We start from the raw sequence: 24,707 nt of genomic DNA, 5'->3' as shown, positions 1-24,707 counted from the left end.
TGAAGAGCTGGCATGGCCGAGTGTTTCCAGAGGAAACAGTGAGAATGGACGGACAGACAGGTGGAGGAGCTACAGAAAGAGAGGCTCTTTGGGATGTTTACGAGTGGAAATCCATTTTTTTCCCAGCAGGCACGTTCACACGGCTGCAGTCCAGGAGAGAAGAAGAAGAGACGCTCAGAAAGCCGTTTCATTTCCACCAAACTAAACCCGAAGTTTGAGTCCAGCAAAGACGGCACAAAGTAAACGCGTCGATACATCCGGTGTGAACAGGGTTCGGGTCGGGAGTTTCAAATGGAAAGCCTCCCTGTGGGTCAAACTGAGTAATGGCTCATCCAGACTGAAGCCTCCTTAAACTGGCCCCTGGAAGAGGTCATTCTGCTTTACAGGCCCAGATACATCTGAGGGGGAGGTCATAGAAAGAGAAGAGCTGTGTGGAAACAATAAGAAGAGGAGTGAAGGCCTAAAGGACCGGCCCACAGGACCGGCCCACAAGGACCGGCCCACAAGGACCGGCCCTCAAAGACCGGCCCACAAGGACCGGCCCACAAGGACCGGCCCACAAGGACCGGCCCACAGGACCGGCCCACAGGACCGGCCCACAGGACCGGCCCACAGGACCGGCCCACAGGACCGGCCTGGGACTTCACTGTGCTGCCATCCACAGAGTCAGAGCCGAGAACCGTCCCACCTCCAGGCCAAACAAAAGATTTTCACTGGATATATAACGCAGCTGAATGGGAGATCCCAGAGATGGAGAACGTTCCAGGAAAAACGGGCCGTTTCTATAAATGGCTCCATTGTGGGAAGGTGAAATGTCAAAGAGCCACGGTTCCAGAAAGAAGGCGCGCTGGGCTGCTGCTGGCTTCCCAACAACGGTGTCACAACCGAAGCCTCATTAAAGCATGAAGGTGGAGAGCAGCTCAGTTGCACCGCCCGCAGGGCGGTGCACCGTCACCCGGCCCGCAGGGTGGTGCACCGTCACCCGGCCCGCAGGGAGGTGCACCGTCACCCGGCCCGCAGGGTGGTGCACCGTCACCCGGCCTGCATCAACACTCCTAAAGCTCAGAGTTTACAGCCACTCAGCGGTAGGGGTGGGCGATATGGGCAAAAAAAAAATATCTCGATATTTTTAAGGATTTTCACGATAAAGATATTTTGACGATATTTAAAAAAAAAATTAAAACTTGCGTTAAGATCACAATAAAATGAACACAAGCATGCAAGTCTAAGCACACACGGCCGGTACAGTGAAACTGCGAATGGCTCATTAAATCAGTTATGGTTCCTTTGATCACTCTACCGTTACTTGGATAACTGTGGCAATTCTAGAGCGAATACATGCAAAACGAGCGCTGACCTTCGGGGATGCGTGCATTTATTAGACCTAAAACCCATGCGGGGTGCCTCTCGGGGTGCCCCGGCCGCTTTGGTGACTGATAACCTCGAGCCGTTTCTCAGGCTACTTCTCCCTCCGGAGAGGGAGCCTGAGAAACGGCTACCACATCCAAGGAAGGCAGCAGGCGCGCAAATTACCCGACTCGGGGAGGTAGTGACGAAAAATAACAATACAGGACACTTTAAATCCTTTAACGAGGATCAATTGAAGGGCAAGTCTGGTGCCAGCAGCCGCGGTAATTCCAGCTCCAATAGCGCGTCTTAAAGTTGCTGCAGTGCAAAAGCTCGTAGTTGGATCTCGGGATCGAGCTGACGGTCCGCCGCGAGGCGAGCTGCCGTCTGTCCCAGCCCCGGCCTCTCGCTGTCCCAGCCCCGGCCTCTCGCTGTCCCAGCCCCGGCCTCTCGCTGTCCCAGCCCCTGCCTCTCGCTGTCCCAGCCCCTGCCTCTCGGCGCCCCCTCGATGCTCTCAGCTGAGTGTCCCGCGGGGTCCGAAGCGTTTACTTTGAAAAAATTAGAGCGTTCAAAGCAGGGCGTGGTAAGGGCAGAGGACCACTGGCGCCGCACTTTATTGATTTTTGGCGATTGAAAAAAAATAAAAATAAATTACTCATCGCCAAAACAACATTCACGATAATTTCGCAAACGATACATATCGCCCACCCCTACTCAGCGGCCGACAGAAGCTGCTCGTTGTTCCGTTCCAGCTTCAGGGACGACGAGCCAGTTTCTAAAGTCTCAGAGCGAAGGAAGGAACGAGCGTGTGAACCTGCAGAAAGCGGAAAACACACACACATCTTCCTCAGAAGGAAGAACACACTTCAAGCAGCCCAACATCTGCCGGCTGCCCGATGCTCTCGGAAGTGAGACCCTCTGGAAACCCTGAGAGCCTTTAAAGCTGACCGTTCGATGCGTTGGCCTCAGTCTGAGCTCTGAAAGAGCCGAATGATCCACAGTCATCAGGACAGTGAAGACGGAGCCGTGGGCCAATCACAGCTCTGCTAAATCCTCTCTGACACGTCAACAATGGAAGGGAAGAACGGACAATTAAACACACGTCGTCCAAAGTTAAGCTCCCGTCATTTCTGCTGAGACACGGAGAAAAGGCCTCATCATCAGACGTTCTGTCATGTGAATAAAACATCAGCTATTTTCATCCCGTTAACCAGCTGCAGCTCTGACACAAACCATTAAATCTTAGGCACGCCGCTCGGGGATAATGAGAGACGCTGACTGACGGGCGAAGATGCCGGGCGCAGCGGCGGCCTGCAGACGAGACGCCGGAGCGTCACCGGAAGATGAGGCGACACGGCGAGCCTCTTTTCAAACAGATTTTAGACATCTGAACCAGGTGTGAGCTGCTGAACCGGATCAAACACGAGGTGATGTCCTGTCCTGCTGCTCTGTCGGGGTCGCAGGCCGGCGGCCGGGCGGTAACCACGGGAACCGAAGGTGGAGATCCACTGCTGACTGATACCAGCAGCCGAACAGTTTTCTACTGGAGAATGTTTTCCACGTAAAACACCAAACTATGAATGAATCTGTGGGAGCGTGTAATTTGGAACGTATGAATCAGAAAGCCTCGCCTGCTGTACGTTTAATTACATAGCAACACGGCCACCGTCGCCGCGGTGCCAGCAGCCCGTCGCGGCAGGCGAGCTCGCAGCGCGGGTGACTCATATGTTCTGGTGTTTTTATCTCTGGACAGCCTCCTCCCTCCTCCTGCTGCTCCCTTAATACCACTTTTTCCACTGCTGCCCTGCCAGCTAACAGCTCCTGAGCTGCTCTGTGAAAAACATTTTTAAAAATGCTGAGAGGAAGACGATCGAGAGTCTGAGAGAGAGCCTGAGAGAGGCTAGCTGTGGTTCTGAAGCCAGCACTGAGAAAATGTGGAAGACATTTAGCAAAAGGAGAAAATTACAGAGGAGCAGGAAGAGAAAACACTGTTTCTTGGCTTGTAGCTGCTGATGCAGAAGAAAGGAAGAAAGGGAAAGAGGAGATTCCTGCGCACTGAGAGGAAGGGTCAGGACGGAGAAGAGAAAGTTAGTTTTCCCAGCAAAATGCCCCCCGAGGGGGACGGCCCACCCCAACAGCAAGCTAATGTCTCCTAACAGCATCATTGTCACACTTTATCACTGGGTTAGGTTAGGGTTAGGGTACGGTTAGGGTTAGGGTTAGTTTGGGACATTCTCATCCATCATCAGATCGGTCAGAAGGTTCTGCTGCTTCTTATTTCTCTTGATTACTGTAACAGCATCTTTACAGGTCTACCTAAAAACTGTAGCTCATTCAGAACTCTGCTGCTCGAGTCCTCACTGAGACCAAAGAAGTGGACCCCATCAGTCCAGCTCTGAGGTCTTTACACTGGCTGCCTGTCCATCAGAGGATAGACTTTAAAGCTCTGATGCTGCTCTATAAAGCTCTGAATGGTCCAGGACCAGAACACATCAGTGACCTCCTGACCCAGTATGAACCTTCCAGACCCCTCAGGTCATCTGGATCCGGTCTTCTATCAGTTCCCAGAGTCAGAACCAGACATGGAGAAGCTGCATTCAGCTTCTATGCTCCACATGTCTGGAACAAACTCCCAGAAAGCCTCAGATCAGCTGAAACACTCAGTGTGTTTAAGTCCAGGCTGAAGACACACCTATTTTCAGCTGCGTTTGAATAAAGCTCCAAATCTGAAGCTTGAGTTTCAAAACTTAATCACTTTTTTTAACTGCTGATTGTTTCTATTGTTCTTATTTCTTTCTTTTTTATTTCTACTGTTTTAACGTATCTGTAAAGCACTTTGAATCGCCTTACAGAAGCCTGGAACTTTATCAGGACACCAGACTGAACTGAGGTGGTCTTTAAGAAAGGGCCGAGCAGAGGCTCTGATGGAACTGATGAAGCAGGCGGGCTCTGTGCTCTGCCCGTTCATCTGTGGGAGGGGGAACAACTGTCCTCTTACCTCCACCAGTCCGGGTTCAAGCCCTCCTAGCAGTAACTGAGTCACTCCAAACTGCTCGAGCTAACTCTATCTCCTCTGTCACGTAGGCTCACCACTGGGGTTCCCCAAGGTTCGGTCTTGGGTCCTCTTCTTTTCTCCCTCTACACATCATCTCTTGGTTCTATCATCCACTCCCATAACTTTTCCTACCACTGCTATGCAGATGACACTCAGCTGATTCTGTCTTTTCCCCCTTCTGACACCCAAGTGGAGGCATTGCTGCGTGCCTGGCAGACATCTCGGGGTGGAACGATCTCCGACTGATGTCAGGACAGCTGAGTCGCTGAGCATCTTTTGCCGCAGGCTGCAAACCATCTCTTCAGGAAACACTACCCAGATCCGCCCTCTGAGGACATCACCTGTTTCGTCCTAGCTCCTTACGCACTTATTTGTTTCCTAAATTGTCTTGGTTTCCTAAATTGTCTTCCCATTTATCTCGGTACCTAACTCACTGCACTTACTCTAGCACTAGTTATGCTCGTAGCTGTTTGGTTTTGGAAGGAAATGCACTTATGATTTCTTGTGACCTGAAGTTCTTTTGCCTACCGATGTGGAACACACTTATTGTAAGTCGCTTTGGATAAAAGCGTCTGCAAAATGACCGTAATGTAATGTAATGCTCTGGACCCCTGCACCGCGGACACTGCTGCACACCTACTGATGAAGAAACCCGACTACATCCCTGAAAACGTCTGTGCCAACAGCAGCCAAATGATCTGCTGCTACTCTGGAAGCAGTTTTCCTTGCTGAGCCCCAACTTCCAGTCAGTCAGACAGGTGCAGCAGGTGGTGCACCTCCCCCCAACAGAACCCTGAGCCCGGGTCACTTCTGAACAGTACTGATGATGGCCGAACCTAAAAACATGACAGCGTTTTACCAGATAAACGGTTTGTCATCTGAGACAGACGACAAAGACGGAGAGTGGAGGCGTGGCGGTGGGAGGAGCAATTAGACAGGGGTCAGCGTCGAGGACCCTCTCTGTAATCTTCTGTCTGTTACACAAATTACAGAAATGTTCCTATTTTTTAAAAGACTTTTTCAGCTGGCGTTAGTTAGTGAAGAGTGGGGAAAAGAAAGGAAAGGACAGAGTAAGCCTGCCTGCCAGCAAACCCATCAGCCAATCAGCTAATTACACTGGTAATTGTGGTAATGAGGCTATGGAGAGCACTCATCTGTTGGCCACAAACTCTGATCTTCCAGCCGTCTCAGTTAATAACGGCAGACGATACAAGCAGTCCCTGCAGAACCTGAACACAGAGGTGGCAGCGAAGCATCAGTGTTGTCGTTGCACACCAGCAGACACCAGCAAACACCCCCATACACCAGCAAACACCAGCAAACAAACATCACCAAACAACAGCAAACAAAACCCAGCAAACACCAGCAAACACCAGCAAACAAACATCACCAAACAACAGCAAACAAACACCAGCAAACACCAGCAAACACTCCCAAACACCAGCAAACACCAGCAAACACCAGCAAACAAACATCACCAAACACCAGCAAGCAAACACCAGCAAACACCAGCAAACACCAGCAAACACTCCCAAACAGCAGCAAACAGCAGCAAGCAAACACCAGCAAACACCAGCAAACACTCCCAAACAGCAGCAAACAGCAGCAAACACCAACAAACAAACACCAGCAAACAAACACCAGACAAACACCAGCAAACACCAACAAACAAACACCAGCAGACAAACACCAGCAAACACCAACAAACAAACACCAGCAAACAAACACCAGACAAACACCAGCAAACACCAACAAACAAACACCAGCAAACAAACAGCAGACAAACACCAGCAAACACCAGCAAACACCAGCAAACACCAGCAAACAAACACCAGCAAACACCAACAAACAAACACCAGCAAACAAACACCAGCAAACACCAACAAACAAACACCAGCAAACATCAGCAAACACCAACAAACAAACACCAGCAAACACCAGCAAACACCAACAAACAAACACCAGCAAACAAACACCAGACAAACACCAGCAAACACCAACAAACAAACACCAGCAAACACCAGCAAACACCAGCAGACAAACACCAGCAAACACCAGCAAACACCAGCAAACACCAGCAAACAAACATCACCAAACAACAGCAAACAAACACCAGCAAACACCAGCAAACACTCCCAAACACCAGCAAACACCAGCAAACACCAGCAAACAAACACCAGCAAACACCAGCAAGCAAACACCAGCAAACACCAGCAAACACTCCCAAACAGCAGCAAACAGCAGCAAACACCAGCAAACACCAGCAAGCAAACACCAGCAAACACCAGCAAACACTCCCAAACAGCAGCAAACAGCAGCAAACACCAGCAAACACCAGCAAACACTCCCAAACAGCAGCAAACACCAGCAAACACCAGCAAACACCAGCAAACAGCAGCAAACACCAACAAACAAACACCAGCAAACACCAGCAGACAAACACCAGCAAACACCAACAAACAAACACCAGCAAACAAACACCAGACAAACACCAGCAAACACCAACAAACAAACACCAGCAAACAAACAGCAGCAAACACCAGCAGACAAACACCAGCAAACACCAGCAAACACCAGCAAACACCAACAAACAAACACCAGCAAACAAACAGCAGCAAACACCAGCAGACAAACACCAGCAAACACCAGCAAACACCAGCAAACACCAGCAAACAAACACCAGCAAACAAACAGCAGACAAACACCAGCAAACATCAGCAAACACCAACAAACAAACACCAGCAAACACCAGCAAACACCAACAAACAAACACCAGCAAACAAACACCAGACAAACACCAGCAAACACCAACAAACACCAACAAACAAACACCAGCAAACAAACACCAGACAAACACCAGCAAACACCAACAAACAAACACCAGCAAACACCAGCAAACACCCTACCAAACACCACCAAACACCACCAAACACCACCAACGGCCTCCGCTCCAGATCTCCAGTGAGCCGTTTGGCAACTTAAGCACGTTAAAAATCCATTTCCCTCAGAGAGGAAGGTGCACGTGAGCGTTCACACACCTGCGCAGAAGCCAATCAACAGTTTGACGCATCGGGCAGCAGCTGGGCGATTATTCCATCAGTACTGTTATCTTTGGCAGCTTTTAGGGCTGAATTTACAGTGAGGAAACATGAGCTGAGGCAGCTGTAACTGGATAAAAGTTCCTCTTTATGCCTCCTCCTGCTGCCAGGCTGACGTCCTGCACACCCAGCTGAGAATCCTTCGCTCTGAGCCTTTATGAACGGATAAACGGCGGCGCCTTCATCTGCTCGGCACGGCCGGCTCGACACCTCTCTGAGCTTTTTTCATGAGAAAAAAGGCCGTTAGAGTTAGAACGAGAGCGGCGGCGAGCAGAGAAATTGATTTGGCCTTTCACTCCGAAACCTCGAGCACCGACCTTCCAAAAGCCCTGGGGGGGGTCGCAGGTGAGGGGAAGCAGAGGCAGGGCAAGCTGTTCAACATTGTAATAAGAACAGAGAAGTAGAGGAGGGGGGAAGTAAAACTGTTTTCCCATCTCATCTGGAAAATCTGCTGGAATAAAAGCTTACAAACACCGACCCTGCTGCCCCCCCCCCCCTCTGTTCTGTGTGACAGATCCAATCAGTTCGGAAAAACAGCTTTCTCCTGTGGGACGGACAGAAGAAGAGAAGGAAACTACGGCGGAAAAGGTTGACACCACACCAAGGCTGTGTTCCAAACCGCATACTTCTCCTACTACTCCTACTACTCATACTAATTTTCTGAGTTAGTAAGCGAGTTTGAGTAAGCGAGAAGTTCCCGGATGCATACTAGATTCTCCGAAATGTTGGGTATGCATCATGAGGTTACTACTCATACTCAAACTACCCAAGATGCAACGTAACGTGACGTCGCCGATCGTCATTTCCTGTCAAAACGGCAGTTTCAAGCTAGCTACAACGAGGGTAGGTTCACTTCCTGTTTTCAAAACAAAAGCACCAATTATATCGTAATGGCTTTCCCTATGATAAAAGGCAACGGGTATTTTATTTTGTGAAAATAACCGGAAGTGCGTTGCTCACTGCGGCTAGCTTTAGTAGCGCCGAACACGTTGGGGATCAAAACGACTACTTTCTCGCCTGAAAATGTTTCAAATGTTGCTAAACTTTACAGAGTTTAGAGCTTAAGAGAAATCAGCTTCAGGCCGGCTGATTTCGGCTCGGGCAGGAGAGAAATGCATTGTGGGTAAACGCTCTGCATACCGTCTGATCGATCAGTATGCAGCATGCAGTATGTAGTATGTAGTATGGAAGTATGTAGTATGCAGTATGGAAGTATGTAGTATGCAGTATGTAGTATGGAAGTATGTAGTATGCAGTATGGAAGTATGTAGTATGCAGTATGCAGTATGTAGTATGCAGTGTGTAGTATGCAGTATGGAAGTATGTAGTAGGAAGTATGCAGTATGCAGTATGGAAGTATGCAGTATGTAGTATGGAAGTATGTAGTATGTAGTATGGAAGTATGTAGTATGCAGTATGGAAGTATGTAGTGTGTAGTATGGAAGTGTGTAGTATGCAGTATGGAAGTATGTAGTATGCAGTATGTAGTATGCAGTATGTAGTATGGAAGTATGTAGTATGCAGTATGGAAGTATGTAGTATGCAGTATGTAGTATGGAAGTATGCAGTATGCAGTATGGAAGTATGTAGTATGCAGTATGGAAGTATGTAGTATGCAGTGTGTAGTATGCAGTATGGAAGTATGTAGTAGGAAGTATGCAGTATGCAGTATGGAAGTATGCAGTATGTAGTATGGAAGTATGTAGTATGTAGTATGGAAGTATGTAGAATGCAGTATGGAAGTATGTAGTGTGTAGTATGTAGTATGGAAGTATGTAGTGTGTAGTATGCAGTAAGTAGTATGCAGTATGTAGTATGGAAGTATGTAGTATGCAGTATGTAGTATGGACGTATGTTGTATGTTGTATGTAGTATGGAAGTATGTAGTATGGAAGTATGTAGTATGGACGTATGTAGTATGTAGTATGGAAGTATGTAGTATGTAGTATGCAGTATGTAGTGTGTAGTATGCAGTATGTATTATGGAAGTATGTAGTATGCAGTATGTAGTATGGATGTATGTAGTATGGAAGTATGTAGTATGGAAGTATATAGTATGTAGTATGGAAGTATGTAGTATGCAGTAAGTAGTATGCAGTATGTAGTATGGAAGTATGTAGTATACAGTATGTAGTATGGACGTATGTAGTATGGAAGTATGTAGTGTGTAGTATGTAGTATGTAGTATGCAGTATGTAGTATGGAAGTATGTAGTATGCAGTAAGTAGTATGCAGTATGTAGTATGGACGTATGTTGTATGTAGTATGTAGTATGGAAGTATGTAGTATGGACGTATGTTGTATGTAGTATGTAGTATGTAGTATGTAAGTATGTAGTATGTAGTATGCAGTATGTAGTATGGACGTATGTTGTATGTAGTATGGAAGTATGTAGTATGCAGTATGGAAGTATGTAGTGTGTAGTATGGAAGTGTGTAGTATGCAGTATGGAAGTATGTAGTATGCAGTATGTAGTATGCAGTATGTAGTATGGAAGTATGTAGTATGCAGTATGGAAGTATGTAGTATGCAGTATGTAGTATGGAAGTATGCAGTATGCAGTATGGAAGTATGTAGTATGCAGTATGGAAGTATGTAGTATGCAGTGTGTAGTATGCAGTATGGAAGTATGTAGTAGGAAGTATGCAGTATGCAGTATGGAAGTATGCAGTATGTAGTATGGAAGTATGTAGTATGTAGTATGGAAGTATGTAGAATGCAGTATGGAAGTATGTAGTGTGTAGTATGTAGTATGGAAGTATGTAGTGTGTAGTATGCAGTAAGTAGTATGCAGTATGTAGTATGGAAGTATGTAGTATGCAGTATGTAGTATGGACGTATGTTGTATGTTGTATGTAGTATGGAAGTATGTAGTATGGAAGTATGTAGTATGGACGTATGTAGTATGTAGTATGGAAGTATGTAGTATGTAGTATGCAGTATGTAGTGTGTAGTATGCAGTATGTATTATGGAAGTATGTAGTATGCAGTATGTAGTATGGATGTATGTAGTATGGAAGTATGTAGTATGGAAGTATATAGTATGTAGTATGGAAGTATGTAGTATGCAGTAAGTAGTATGCAGTATGTAGTATGGAAGTATGTAGTATACAGTATGTAGTATGGACGTATGTAGTATGGAAGTATGTAGTGTGTAGTATGTAGTATGTAGTATGCAGTATGTAGTATGGAAGTATGTAGTATGCAGTAAGTAGTATGCAGTATGTAGTATGGACGTATGTTGTATGTAGTATGTAGTATGGAAGTATGTAGTATGGACGTATGTTGTATGTAGTATGTAGTATGTAGTATGCAGTATGTAGTATGGACGTATGTTGTATGTAGTATGTAGTATGGAAGTATGTAGCATGTAGTATGGACGTATGTTGTATGTAGTATGTAGTATGGAAGTATGTAGTATGTTGTATGTAGTATGGAAGTATGTAGTATGTAGTATGTAGTTTCGAACACAGCCCAAGTAAAGATGGAGGAAAGAGCAAAGAAGAAACCGTTTTATCCAAATCTCTACGAGCTCAGACTGACCCGGCTGGTTTATTATCGTCTGTCAGATGAAATATGCGTCACAGTCCCTGAAACTCTCAGACGGGGAGCCCGTTGTGTGAGGCACAGCTCAGCCAACAGCCTGTTCACTCATCTGCTCGCTGTAAAAGACTTTCTGAAGTTCTGCGGTGGAACGGGACCAAACTTTCTTTAAAAACCCAGATTTGACACTTGTGTGACGGAGCCCGGCGTTCCCCCGGCCGGCCGTGCAGCTTTGTTAACGGCGGGTAAAAGTATAAGTGGATTTCCACGCTGCTCATCGCTGGGGGAGCATGATTGATATGATCTGATGCGATTGGACAGGGATGGAAGAAAGGGGGGGGGGGGGGGGGGGTAGGATGAAGAGGAAGAGATGGAACTTAAAAGGAAAGGGAGGGATGGAGGGGGTCAGTGTATGAAAGGCTGGAATGTGATGGGGGAGATAAAAGAAGGGAGGGGGGTAAAAGTGAGTGAATAATTAAGAAGAAAAACAGAAAGGAAGGTGGAGCAAAGGATAGCATGAAGGGTGAAGAGAAGCAACGCTGGGAGTGAAAGAGGAAGGAGGCGGTGTGTCAGAACAATTAGGGACGGGTGGAGCGAAGGAGATGGAGACGGATGACTGGAATAGGTTCCAACTGCAGGTTAAAGAAGAGAAGAAGAAGCAGAAGAAGAAACAGAAGAAGAAGAGAAGAAACAGGAGATTGTATCGTAATGGCTTTCCCTATGATAAAAGGCAACGGGTATTTTAGTAGCGCCGAATTCGTGGGAACAAAATTGTAAACAGCCGGTATTTTGTCAGGTTTTCAACACGTTGGGGATGTTAGCAAAACTTTGGAATTCCATCCGTCCATTCAAACTCTGTTTGATCTCCCATCAGAACTCTTTTCATCTCCTCTGATGGATTGTTGGCTGTGTTCCAAACCGCATACTTCTCCTACTTATCCTAGTACTCCTACTAACTTTGCGAGTTTGAGTAAGCGAGAAGTTCCCGGATGCATACTAGATCCTCCGAAATGTTGGGTATGCATCATGAGGTTACTACTCATACTCAAACTACCCAAGATGCAACGTAACGTGACGTCGCCGATCGTCATTTCCTGTCAAAACGGCAGTTTCAAGCTAGCTACAACGAGGGTAGGTTCACTTCCTGTTTTATAAACAAAAGCACCAATTGTATGGTAATGGCTTTCCCTATGATAAAAGGCAACGGGTATTTTATTTTGTGAAAATAACCGGAAGTGCGTTGCTCACTGCGGCTAGCTTTAGTAGCGCCGAATTCGTGGGAACAAAATTGTAAACAGCCGGTATTTTGTCAGGTTTTCAACACGTTGGGGATCTAAACGACTACTTTCTCTCCTGAAAATGTTTCAAATGTTGCTAAAGTTTACAGAGTTTAGAGCTTAAGAGAAATCAGCTTCAGGCCGGCTGATTTTGGCTCGGACAGGAGTGAAATGCATTGTGGGTAAACGCTTTGCATACTGTCTGATCGATGAGTATGTAGTATGTAGTATGCAGTATGTAGTATGCAGTATGTAGTATGTAGTATGTAGTATGCAGTATGTAGTATGTAGAAACACAAGAACAAGAGAAGAGACAGAAGAAGAAACAGAAGATAGGAAGAAGAGAAGAAGAAACAGAAATAGAGAAGAAGAAGGGAGGAGAGGGGCAGAGGGAGGACAGAGCCTCTATCGCCTCGCACACAGGACTAAATGTATTACAGAAAATGGGCTATTGTGGAAAATGTGGTGCAGTTAAAGAAGGGCAAACTGCCCCGAGCTGCCACCAAACTGCCTCCTCGGGCTGGATGTGGAGCAGCTTCACTCGCCTGCTTCATTTCACCCACATATCTGTCAGGGAAACGGCTTCCTCCGACTGTTCCTGCAGTTCATCTGAAGCCGAGGCTGAACGAGTCCCCCCCCCCCAACGAACTACGTGTCTATGACAAATGGTTTAGCCTCTCCGTCACCGAGTGTCACCGGGAAGCCGTGTGAAAGTCACCCAGCAGCAGGAGGGGCGGCTCGGGGGTCCAGCCGGAGTCTTTTTTAAAAAAAAATTTAAATTTTGTCTTTATTTAGGATCGTTACCTGTCAATCATACTATTTATCAGAGGTTACATCCCTTTACAGTCTGATCCTTTTTTTTTTTTTTAATATATAACCAGAACAGAAACATGAGGTGATATACAAATATAAAACCACAAAGGGAAAGAAAGAAAAAGAGAAAAAAAAAGAAAAAAGAAAAAAGAAAAACTAACACATACAAGCAAGATGTTAATATGCTTTTTTTCCTGCTAAACATAGGCTGGGCATCTCGGAAGAATGTACACTTTCCATCTATTCCAAATTTCCTCAAGTTTACAGTCCTGGAGCCTCACAGAGAAAGTAATTCTCTCCATTTGATAGATTTCATATATAATATCATACCATTCTCTAATAGATGGGGTATCTGGTTTAAGCCATTTCCTTGTGATTGCTTTTCTAGCAGCTGCACTCAGCATTCCAAACAGTTTCTTTGTTGTTATGTTTGTGTTGGTTGAAATTTGGAGTCCAAAAAAAAGGTTGTACCAGTTGAAAATGATTTTTGTTCCGAATATGATTTCTATTTCGGAGTGAATCTTACGCCAGAAAGAGTGTACCTTTGGACAGTTCCAAAACACATGAAAGTGATTAGCATCCTGAGAACCACAATTCCTCCAGCAGCTGGAGGAACCTGAATAGTGAAATGATTGAGCAGGAGTGATAAAATATCTACTAAGAGTCTTCCAGCCAAGAAAGGTGAGCTTGAAATCCTCCACTGAAATTCACAATTTCAATTTCAAAGTTCTTTAAGACTCCAGCCGGAATCTTAAAGAACCGTCACCGGATATAAGATGGTCTGAGCATCATGGAGTCACAGCAAGAGATGGGCGGAGCTTCTCCAACCTGCTCAGCTGCTGCTGGTTGTAAGACAACCAGTGTTTACAGCAGAGCTGCTCTACTGTGAGTGCTTTACGGCTCCTTCTCCTGCACCAGAGTTAAACCGACAGCTTGTAATAACACGTTACTGCCATCAGAGAACCAGAACGGGACAGTTTGCCCCCACCTTAAAGAGTTAAAGGAGGGAAGCTGCTGAGAGGAACTCCCTGCAAACACAAAGGCTTCCGGTGATGCTCGCAGATCTCACACTGACGTCTCTTTTAAGGTTTTAAGACCCTAAAACCCTTTAAAAACATTCAAACAAACTGATTTACTCAGATATTGATAAGGTTCTTATGGCCCTGGCTGGCCTTCTGGGAGTCAGAATATTTAACGCAGCTGCATATCGAGTAAAATCTGAAACATTTTTCCTTGGCCATGACCTGTGGAGTCCCCCAGGGGTCCATTCTTGGACCTCTTCTGTTTAACTTGTATATGCTCCCTTTGGGTCAGATATTGCAGAACTTTAACATCAATTATCACAGTTATGCAGACGATACACAACTTTATGTGTCTCTGTCACCGGACGACTGCAGCCCAGCAGACGTATTAAACTTTCAAATCTTTGAACTTATCTGGACTGTTGCTTGTTTTTAAATTCATTTAAATTATTTTATTTGTTTCTCTTTATATTCTTTTATTTATTTTTAATGCTTCTTCCACTCTCTGCTGTAATGCTTTTATTTTATGTAAAGCACTTTGAACTGTTTTGTACATGAAATGTGCTACAAATGAATTTGATTTGATTCGAATTTCCTTATTTCCTGTTTCTATTTGTTTGGTCTCGTGTGTCCTTTAAATGTGGAAAGCTCAGACTCTAACTCACCTTGGCCACGTCACCGCGGTACATGTCCTCCATCTTGTTTGGCGCCCTGATCTGGAAGATCCGGCCCACCACCGCCGAGGAGTCCGCGAAGGCCACGGGGGCCGCCGCCGCTTTCTGCCGGGCCGCCGCCGAGTCGACGGCCTCCATCGCCTGGAGTCCCTCCGTCACTTCCTGGAAGTCGCGCAGCAGCGAGGAGTGCATGGAGGCTTCCAGCCTGCTCCGGCTTGCTCCGCCCACCGCCTCGCCTTCTCCGCCTGCCTCTATTAGCACCGTGTCGCCCAACATGTTGATGGCCTCTGCGCGGGCCGGCAGGGGGAGCCAGCACGCCGCGGCGAGGACCAAACCCAGCAGCAAGACTCCAGTCCTGGGTAGTCTGACGTCCAGGCCCCTGCTGCCCCTGGGCCACCCCACACTCAGTTTACTGCACATTCTTTGCCCTTTGTCTGCCCGTCACTGAGGCAGAAACAACGTAGGAAGGAGGATGTCCAAGCGGAGGGTCTCAGGGGGGAACATGCATCCCCGACAGATATAGCAAATCCCTCTTTTCAACTGGGCCTCCCCTCCCCTCTCCTCACCCGGCGCCTTCCTCTGTTGCCCCGCCTCCCCTTTCTTCGTGCTCTGCCCTCAGAGGTTTCGGGGTCCCATTGTGCCGAGTTCCTTTGAGATCTGTGAGAAGACAAACAGAGAGAGAGACAGAGGTGAGAAGAGGGAACCTGAAAACAGCCCCCTTTCCAGTTGAGGAGGAATCTGATTTAGAGATGCACCGATTGCAAAATTCTTGGCCGATACCGATTTCCGGTTTTTAAGGAGGTCTGACCTGCCAAAACCGTTTTTTCCAATACCGATTTTCTATCTAAGAAATAATTATAATCATATAATAGACACTATATTTGTTTGGCTTGAGTACCCTTTCCCAAATTTAGTACAAGTACCCTTCTCCCAGACAACATTTTGCTTATATAACTGCAATTAAACCACAATTAGTGGTAGGCTATATGCCATCATAACCCCCCTTTTCAAGAATAAAACATCACAAATAAGAAATAGAGTGAGAGTTTCAACAGTGCCTCCTGAGTAGATTTATTTTCAACACTGACACACTTTGTGTATATGGCTTGAAACGCTCTCTCTGGCAGTGCTGTGTCAGAAAAGTGCAGGTCAGTTTGATCAGCCGAAAACCAGAAATTACGACTGATTGGGGCAGATTGGATATAAAATCGGCTACCAAACACCACCAAACACCAGCAAACACCACCAAACACCACCAAACACCAGCAAATACCACCAAACACCAGCAAACACCAGCAAACACTAGCAAACACTAGCAAACACCACCAAATACCACCAAACACCACCAAACACCCTACCAAACACCAGCAAACACCAGCAAACACCCTACCAAACACCAGCAAACACCAGCAAACACCCTACCAAACACCAGCAAACACCAGCAAACAGCACCAAATACCCTACCAAACACCAGCAAACACCAGCAAACAGCACCAAACACCCTACCAAACACAAGCAAACATCAGTAAACAGCACCAAACACCCTACCAAACACCAACAAACACCAGTAATCACCCTACCAAACACCCTACCAAACACCAGCAAACAGCACCAAACACCCTACCAAACACCAGCAAACACCAGCAAACAGCACCAAACACCCTACCAAACACCAGCAAACACCAGCAAACAGCACCAAATACCCTACCAAACACCAGCAAACACCAGCAAACAGCACCAAACACCCTACCAAACACAAGCAAACATCAGTAAACAGCACCAAACACCCTACCAAACACAAGCAAACATCAGTAAACAGCACCAAACACCCTACCAAACACCAGCAAACACCAGTAAACACCCTACCAAACACCCTACCAAACACCAGCAAACAGCACCAAACACCCTACCAAACAGCACCAAACACCAGGAAACACCAGTAAACACCAGCAAACACCAGTAAACAGCACCAAACACCCTACCAAACACAAGCAAACATCAGTAAACAGCACCAAACACCCTACCAAACACCAGCAAACACCAGTAAACACCCTACCAAACACCACCAAACAGCACCAAACACCAGCAAACAGCACCAAACACCAGCAAACACCACCAAACAGCACCAAACACCAGCAAACACCAGCAAACACCACCAAATACCACCGCTTTTTTAATCAGCGGCTGATTGATCGGTGCATCTCTAATCTGATTACTTCTTGTTTCGGCCTCGCTAAATGACCGGAGTCTGAGGAATGAACGAGTGACGGAGACGGGATGGAACATGGAGAGCTGAAGGAGGTGAAGGTGGATTAGCCAACAATGCAAAGCAGTCAGAGCTTCCCTGCATCTCTGATGAATGAATGAATGAATGAATGAATGAATGAATGAATGCTTCTCTATTGTGAGCGGGGGTCAAACCGAGGCTGTGTGTGTAGGTGTGGAGGTCCGAACTCAGGGGGTTTGTTATTCGTTCAGCCCTTTCACGGAGGAGAGGATCCCCTCCTGAGTGTGTCGGTGTGTACACAAATGATTTCCCCCGAGGGTTTTTTCAGTTAGAGACTGAAAGAAAGGCACAAAGAGAAGTCAGGGGAAGAGGGAGCCCCCCGCTGTGACTGCACTTTGCACCGCTGGAGAAAGTGAAATCACGGCAGCAACAACACGCAGACTCCCTCGGTCGCTCCGACCAGCTGAAAGAGCCTCTTTGTTGCCTCCGCCCGTGCCCTGCGGAGCACCACCTTCTGCACCCAACTTTGCTTTTAACCACCGAGCTCCTCGGTGAAGTTTCCCCTCTGCTGGAGCTGCTGAACTTTCACCAATCCTCTCAGAAAAACTCGGGACTTAAACTCATTTAGCTGCAGTTTACTATTTTTCACAGTCGGGTGTTAAAAGTTTTACCCTCCTTTCCTTTCATGTCGGTCACCTTCGGCTGAAGTGCTGGGGGCAGCTTCCTCCCGTTTCCTCTCTCCTTCCTCTCATTGCTTTCTTTCTGTTGTTCGATCTCGGCTAATGCTTTTACTCCTTCTTTCATAGCTTTTCGTGGTCTCAGGATGTAGTTGTAGGCTATTTATCTGTGTTGCACAGCTTTCTGTATCACAAACTTCTTCCTTTCCTCCCCTCAGAGGCTTCAGATACACCCAACCTCCTCTCAGATCTCCAAAACCTTCAAGGCCGCTTCATTTATCTCCCGGCTGTCACCCACCCATCAAACACACAGCCCACAAACATCACCAGCAGCGAAGAGATTTATTTACCCCGAAGGTGGCGCCGAGAGGGGGTCTGACTGTCCACCGGGCGCCATGGCGACACCTACGCTACATAGAAACACTTCACAACGTGACCGTTTTGGTCTTTGTGAGCTTCTCGCTGCTTAACCCTCTGACAGGAATCACCACCAAATGTCCGGAAAGCTTCCCCACATGATGACGGAGTTTGGGCTGAGTGGGCAGCGGGACGGGTGGGGAAGTAGAGAGCTTCTCAGAGCTTTGCTTCGCTCTGGGATGCACAGACTCAGGAGCTTTTCAAAGGCCTTAAACAGCTCATATTCTGCGTTTAAATTTTTCCTGGAGAATCATTTCTGAGCAAGAGAAAGCTCTGCAGAGCCACACAGCAAAAAGGTGGCGCTCTTTGGTTCAGATGTGTCAGAAAGGACTAATTATTGAGTTAATTTTACCCATTAAGACATGAGCGGCAGGTGCCAGTTAAGGCAGTCCGGAAACATTTCAGATTCCACTTATTAATAAACAGAATGGCAGAGCTTTGATTCTTTCCTTTAAAAAGTCTACGTTTATTTAAACTGAAAGCGGAGACAGAGAAGTTGCATCAACATGCAGAACATTTTCAGGCTTTTTCTCACAGCTTTACTTTAAAGTCGGAGCGTATCTGCTTTGCTTTTTCAGAGTGAACAGGAGCTGCTCCTCAGAAATACCCCTCGATCAGCTTTCACTTATAAATAAACCACTATGTGCACCGGGGTAAATGGGGGAGAGGGCAGCAGAGGGGTAAGAGAAAGGGGCGTCAGTCCCAGAACACAATGTGAAAACTGCTCACCGAGGCCTATAGATAGAAAGCTGCAGATGCATTTCCTATTTGGTGCTAACAACCGGCCGCATGCTGCAGAGCCCACAATGACAACAGACACCGGTAATAACTGTGTAATAACTGTGTAATAACAGCAGTTTCAGGGAGATCCTTTTACAGAGTCCCCACTTTGGGAGGCGCTGTTCTCCAGAGCTTTGATGAATTAAACAGTGGGCTCCTGGTTCTGCTCCAATAGTTTCTGTCACTTTTAATCCAGATGGATCCAAACTATGCCCGGATCCTCCACGTTTCCCACAGCAGAGATGTGGAAATACGACCTCTCCCTGTTGGTCTACAGCTAGCTTAATGCTAATGCTTAATGTAAAAGATGTGCAAGGTTTAACACCCAAAAAGTTTAGGTTTGGGATCCTGCAAACAGACTTTTAAATGACTCAAAGTCAGACCAACACAAACCAGTGTCCTAGCTTTTAGCTCTTCCCGGGTCTTTGACCCAGAGGTGAGACAAGAAACCGGTCCACAGAAGAAGAAGCCAACAAACAGAGAATAAAGCAACGTGTTAGAAGTACAGATCTGTAAAGCTAAACATGGGAGTAGGGCCACCTGTCATGGTGGACTCACTGAACGATTCTCTTCCTGTGAGTGTGTACCCGGACCAGGACGACACTCCAGTTCCAACTGTAGCTCAGCATCATATAGCCCATTATCACGTACCGCAGGTCAGCTGGTGTCAGGATACAGAATCCCACAGATAGCTCAGACTCTCTACAGAAGCCAGGACCAAACTTCAGCCAACAACACGCATCGACCCGGGGTCGACAACATCCCCGTTCCTCCACTTCTTCTTCTATGGAAGGCGGGGCCGAACCCCGACCCCTAACCAGTCCTCACACATCTAAGTCCAGCCGTCTGAAGCCGGCTGCCTTTGGCTTCCACACAAGCAGCAGAAGTGTGAAAGGACCCGTCTGAACCTGTAAGGAAATTCCATCGCTGGAATTCCCCTCAGCGACCAATCAGGATGCAGAAGCCCCTCCGGGACGCAGTCAGAGTGACGGCGTGGCCACCCAGCAGCTAATCAGAGAGACGGACATGTTGTCAACATCCCAGCTTGGCCCCCCTTCTCCCCACCTCGGCCCCCCTTCTCCCCCACCTCGGTGGGCTTTCTGCCCCGTTCCCTCCCTCAGAGTCACAGCTGATGCCTCTATTATTGGCAGAGACAGGGCGGGAACAGAGACGGGGAGTTTTTCTAAAAATGGCCGCCTTCCTGAGGAGGCAGCCGACGCCACAGAGGATAAATCTGCCCTTCCTCACACTCTGGGGAAGCTGAAGTCAGACGCAGGCTGGATTCTCTCTGAGTGAAACTCTGGATTACACCGTGTTTATCTTTACAATAAGATTTAGATATTTAGCAAGGGGATTAGGCACATCTGAGGTATTTAGCGGGCGCTCTCACGCAGACTGCTCTGCAGTGTGTAAACAGAGATAATTCTTGGGATGCGCGGATTGAAAGTCTGCATTGTTCTTCTGCAGCATGTGTGGGAGACAGAGCCAGATAGAAGGAATGTGTTTCTCTTTTTTTCAGATGAATTTCAGAGCCGTGACATCTGAGACTGAACAATCTGCGACTGAACAATCTGCGACTGAACAATGTGCGACTGAACAATGTGAGACTGAACAATGTGCGACTGAAAAATCTGCGACTGAACAATCTGCGACTGAACAATCTGCGACTGAACAATGTGAGACTGAACAATGTGCGACTGAACAATGTGCGGCTGAACAATGTGCGGCTGAACAATGTGCGGCTGAACAATCTGCGACTGAAAAATCTGCGACTGAACAATCTGCGACTTAACAATCTGCGACTGAACAATCTGCGACTGAACAATGTGAGACTGAACAATGTGCGACTGAACAATCTGCGACTGAACAATCTGCGACTGAAAAATCTGCGACTGAACAATCTGCGACTTAACAATCTGCGACTTAACAATCTGCGACTTAACAATCTGCGACTGAACAATCTGCGACTGAACAATCTGCGACTGAACAATGTGAGACTGAACAATGTGCGACTGAACAATGTGCGACTGAACAATCTGCGACTGAACAATCTGCGACTGAACAATGTGCGACTGAACAATGTGCGACTGAACAATGTGCGACTGAAAAATCTGCGACTGAACAATCTGCGACTGAACAATCTGCAACTGAACAATCTGCGACTTAACAATCTGCGACTGAACAATGTGAGACTGAACAATGTGCGACTGAACAATGTGCGGCTGAACAATGTGCGGCTGAACAATCTGCGACTGAAAAATCTGCGACTGAACAATCTGCGACTGAACAATCTGCGACTGAACAATGTGCGACTGAACAATGTGCGACTGAACAATCTGCGACTGAACAATGTGCGAATGAACAATCTGTGACTGAACAATCTGCAACTGAACAATCTGCGACTTAACAATCTGCGACTGAACAATGTGAGACTGAACAATGTGCGACTGAACAATGTGCGGCTGAACAATGTGCGGCTGAACAATCTGCGACTGAAAAATCTGCGACTGAACAATCTGCGACTGAACACTGTGCGACTGAACAATGTGCGACTGAACAATGTGCGACTGAACAATCTGCGACTGAACAATGTGCGAATGAACAATCTGCGACTGAACAATCTGCGACTGAACAATCTGCGACTGAACAATCTGCGACTGAACAATCTGCGACTGAACACTGTGCGACTGAACAATGTGCGACTGAACAATGTGCGACTGAACAATGTGCGACTGAACAATCTGCGACTGAACAATCTGCGACTGAACAATGTGCGACTGAACAATCTGCGACTGAACAATCTGCGACTGAACAATCTGCGACTGAACAATGTGCGAATGAACAATCTGCGACTGAAATATGTGCGAATGAACAATGTGCGACTGAACAATGTGCGACTGAAAAATCTGCGACTGAACAATCTGCAACTGAACAATCTGCAACTGAACAATCTGCGACTTAACAATCTGCGACTGAACAATGTGCGACTGAACAATGTGCGGCTGAACAATGTGTGGCTGAACAATCTGCGACTGAAAAATCTGCGACTGAACAATCTGCGACTGAACAATGTGCGACTGAACAATGTGCGACTGAACAATGTGCGACTGAACAATGTGCGACTGAACAATCTGCGACTGAACAATGTGCGAATGAACAATCTGCGACTGAACAATCTGCGACTGAACAATCTGCGACTGAACAATGTGCGAATGAACAATCTGCGACTGAACAATGTGCGAATGAACAATCTGCGACTGAAATATGTGCGACTGAACAATGTGCGAATGAACAATCTGCGACTGAAATATGTGCGAATGAACAATCTGCGACTAAAATATGTGCGACTGAACAATCTGCGACTGAACAATCTGCGGCTCAACAATGAGCGACTGAACAATGTGCGACTGAACAATCTGCGCTACCTCTGAAATCTGCTTCAGAGTCCATTCAAATAAATCTGCGCTCCGGCCCGTAATTACTTCTGTAATTAGCTTGGCAGCAGTTGGAACAAAAAAGCTCTGCGACAGAAAAATATAATCCAAAACCCAGAAATGCAATCAATCGCAATGCAATTCCACCATCCAAGTCTGAGTCTATGGCTCCGGCGTTGGTTCCTACGGAGACGAGCGAGCGGCCATATGTGTGGACATAAGGCGTTCGTGTGTCATGCCAGCAGTGAAACAGCTCATCCTAACCCCCCCCCCGTGAATTATGAAGCATTTAAAGAGCAAAGAGAAACATATGTCTAACGTGGTCGACTTCACAATACTTTCCTAAACCTAACCAAGCTGTTTTAAATGTCTAAACCAGCCAACTTAACTGCCTAATGGCCCATTTAGTGCAGACAGGTGTGCAAACAGGTGTGTATCCAGGTGTGTATCCAGGTGTGCATCAAGGTGTGCATAACAACACGCCAAACAACACCAAACCGACTGAAAACTTGAAGTAAAAAACGTGCAGAAAGAACAGAGTCAGACTGGTTCCTCTGCTTTAACCTTCATGCCCAGTCACAGGACTGAGTGTTGGATCAGAACACCTGCAGCACAGAACACCTGCAGAACACCTGCAGAACAGGACACCTGCAGAACACCTATAGAACACCTGCAGCACAGAACACGTGCAGCACGGAACACCTGCAGCACAGAACACCTGCAGAACACCTGCAGAACACCTGCAGAACAGAACACCTGCAGAACAGAACACCTGCAGAACACCAACAGAACAGAACACCTGCAGAACAGAACACCTGCAGAACAGAACACCTGCAGAACACCAACAGAACAGAACACCTGCAGAACAGAACACCTGCAGAACAGAACATCTGCAGAACACCAACAGAACAGAACACCTGCAGAACAGAACATCTGCAGAACACCAACAGAACAGAACACCTGCAGAACAGAACACCTGCAGAACAGAACACCTGCAGCACAGAACACCTGCAGAACACCAACAGAACAGAACACCTGCAGAACAGAACATCTGCAGAACACCAACAGAACACCTGCAGAACACCTGCAGAACACCAACAGAACAGGACACCTGCAGAACACCTGCAGAACACCAACAGAACAGGACACCTGCAGAACACCTGCAGAACAGAACACCTGCAGAACATCTGCAGCACAGAACACCTGCAGAACAGAACATCTGCAGAACAGGACACCTGCAGAACACCTGCAGAACACCTGCAGAACAGAACACCTGCAGAACACCAACAGAACAGAACACCTGCAGAACAGAACATCTGCAGAACACCAACAGAACACCTGCAGAACACCTGCAGAACACCAACAGAACAGGACACCTGCAGAACACCTGCAGAACAGAACACCTGCAGAACATCTGCAGCACAGAACACCTGCAGAACAGAACATCTGCAGAACAGGACACCTGCAGAACACCTGCAGAACACCTGCAGAACAGAACACCTGCAGAACATCTGCAGCACAGAACATCTGCAGAACAGAACACCTGCAGAACATCTGCAGCACAGAACATCTGCAGCACAGAACACCTGCAGAACAGAACATCTGCAGAACAGGACACCTGCAGAACACCTGCAGAACAGAACACCTGCAGAACATCTGCAGCACAGAACATCTGCAGAACAGAACACCTGCAGAACATCTGCAGCACAGAACACCTGCAGCACAGAACATCTGCAGCACAGAACACCTGCAGCACAGAACACCTGCAGAACAGAACACCTGCAGAACAGAACACCTGCAGCACAGAACACCTGCAAAACAGAACACCTGCAGCACGGAACACCTACAGCACAGAACACCTGCAGAACAGAACACCTGCAGAACAGAACACCTGCAGCACAGAACACCTGCAGAACAGAACACCTGCAGTACAGAACACCTGCAGCACAGAACATCTGCAGCACAGAACACCTGCAGCACAGAACATCTGCAGCACAGAACACCTGCAGCACAGAACACCTGCAGAACAGAACACCTGCAGAACAGAACACCTGCAGCACAGAACACCTGCAAAACAGAACACCTGCAGCACGGAACACCTACAGCACAGAACACCTGCAGAACAGAACACCTGCAGAACAGAACACCTGCAGCACAGAACACCTGCAGAACAGAACACCTGCAGTACAGAACACCTGCAGCACACCTGCAGAACACCTGCAGAACAGAACACCTGCAGCACAGAACACCTGCAGCACAGAACACCTGCAGAACAGAACACCTGCAGCACAGAACACCTGCAGCACAGAACACCTGCAGCACAGAACACCTGCACAACAGAAC

General features: G+C 47.1%; 1 protein-coding gene across 2 annotated transcripts in view; it reads right to left on the bottom strand.

Moving 5' to 3' along the window:
• Nucleotides 1-24,707, bottom strand: part of dag1 (dystroglycan 1) — a 60,634-nt gene that overhangs the window by 10,229 nt on the left and 25,698 nt on the right. The window contains exons 1-2 of one of the 2 annotated variants that reach the window (XM_075460112.1): nt 19,582-19,839; nt 14,821-15,486 (exon numbers count right to left, since the gene is read on the bottom strand). In XM_075460112.1, the coding sequence (XP_075316227.1) occupies nt 14,821-15,249 (429 nt within the window). In that variant the 5' untranslated portion in view covers nt 15,250-15,486; nt 19,582-19,839. Of the gene's footprint in view, nt 1-14,820; nt 15,487-19,581; nt 19,840-24,707 lie in introns of those variants that run through there. The other variant, XM_075460111.1, reaches the window with a different exon arrangement.

The sequence above is a fragment of the Odontesthes bonariensis genome, chromosome 3 (assembly GCF_027942865.1).
Source record: "Odontesthes bonariensis isolate fOdoBon6 chromosome 3, fOdoBon6.hap1, whole genome shotgun sequence".
Lineage (NCBI taxonomy): Eukaryota > Metazoa > Chordata > Actinopteri > Atheriniformes > Atherinopsidae > Odontesthes > Odontesthes bonariensis.
The sequence above is the reverse complement of the archived record's forward strand: the minus strand, read 5'-3'. Positions and strand labels throughout refer to the sequence as shown.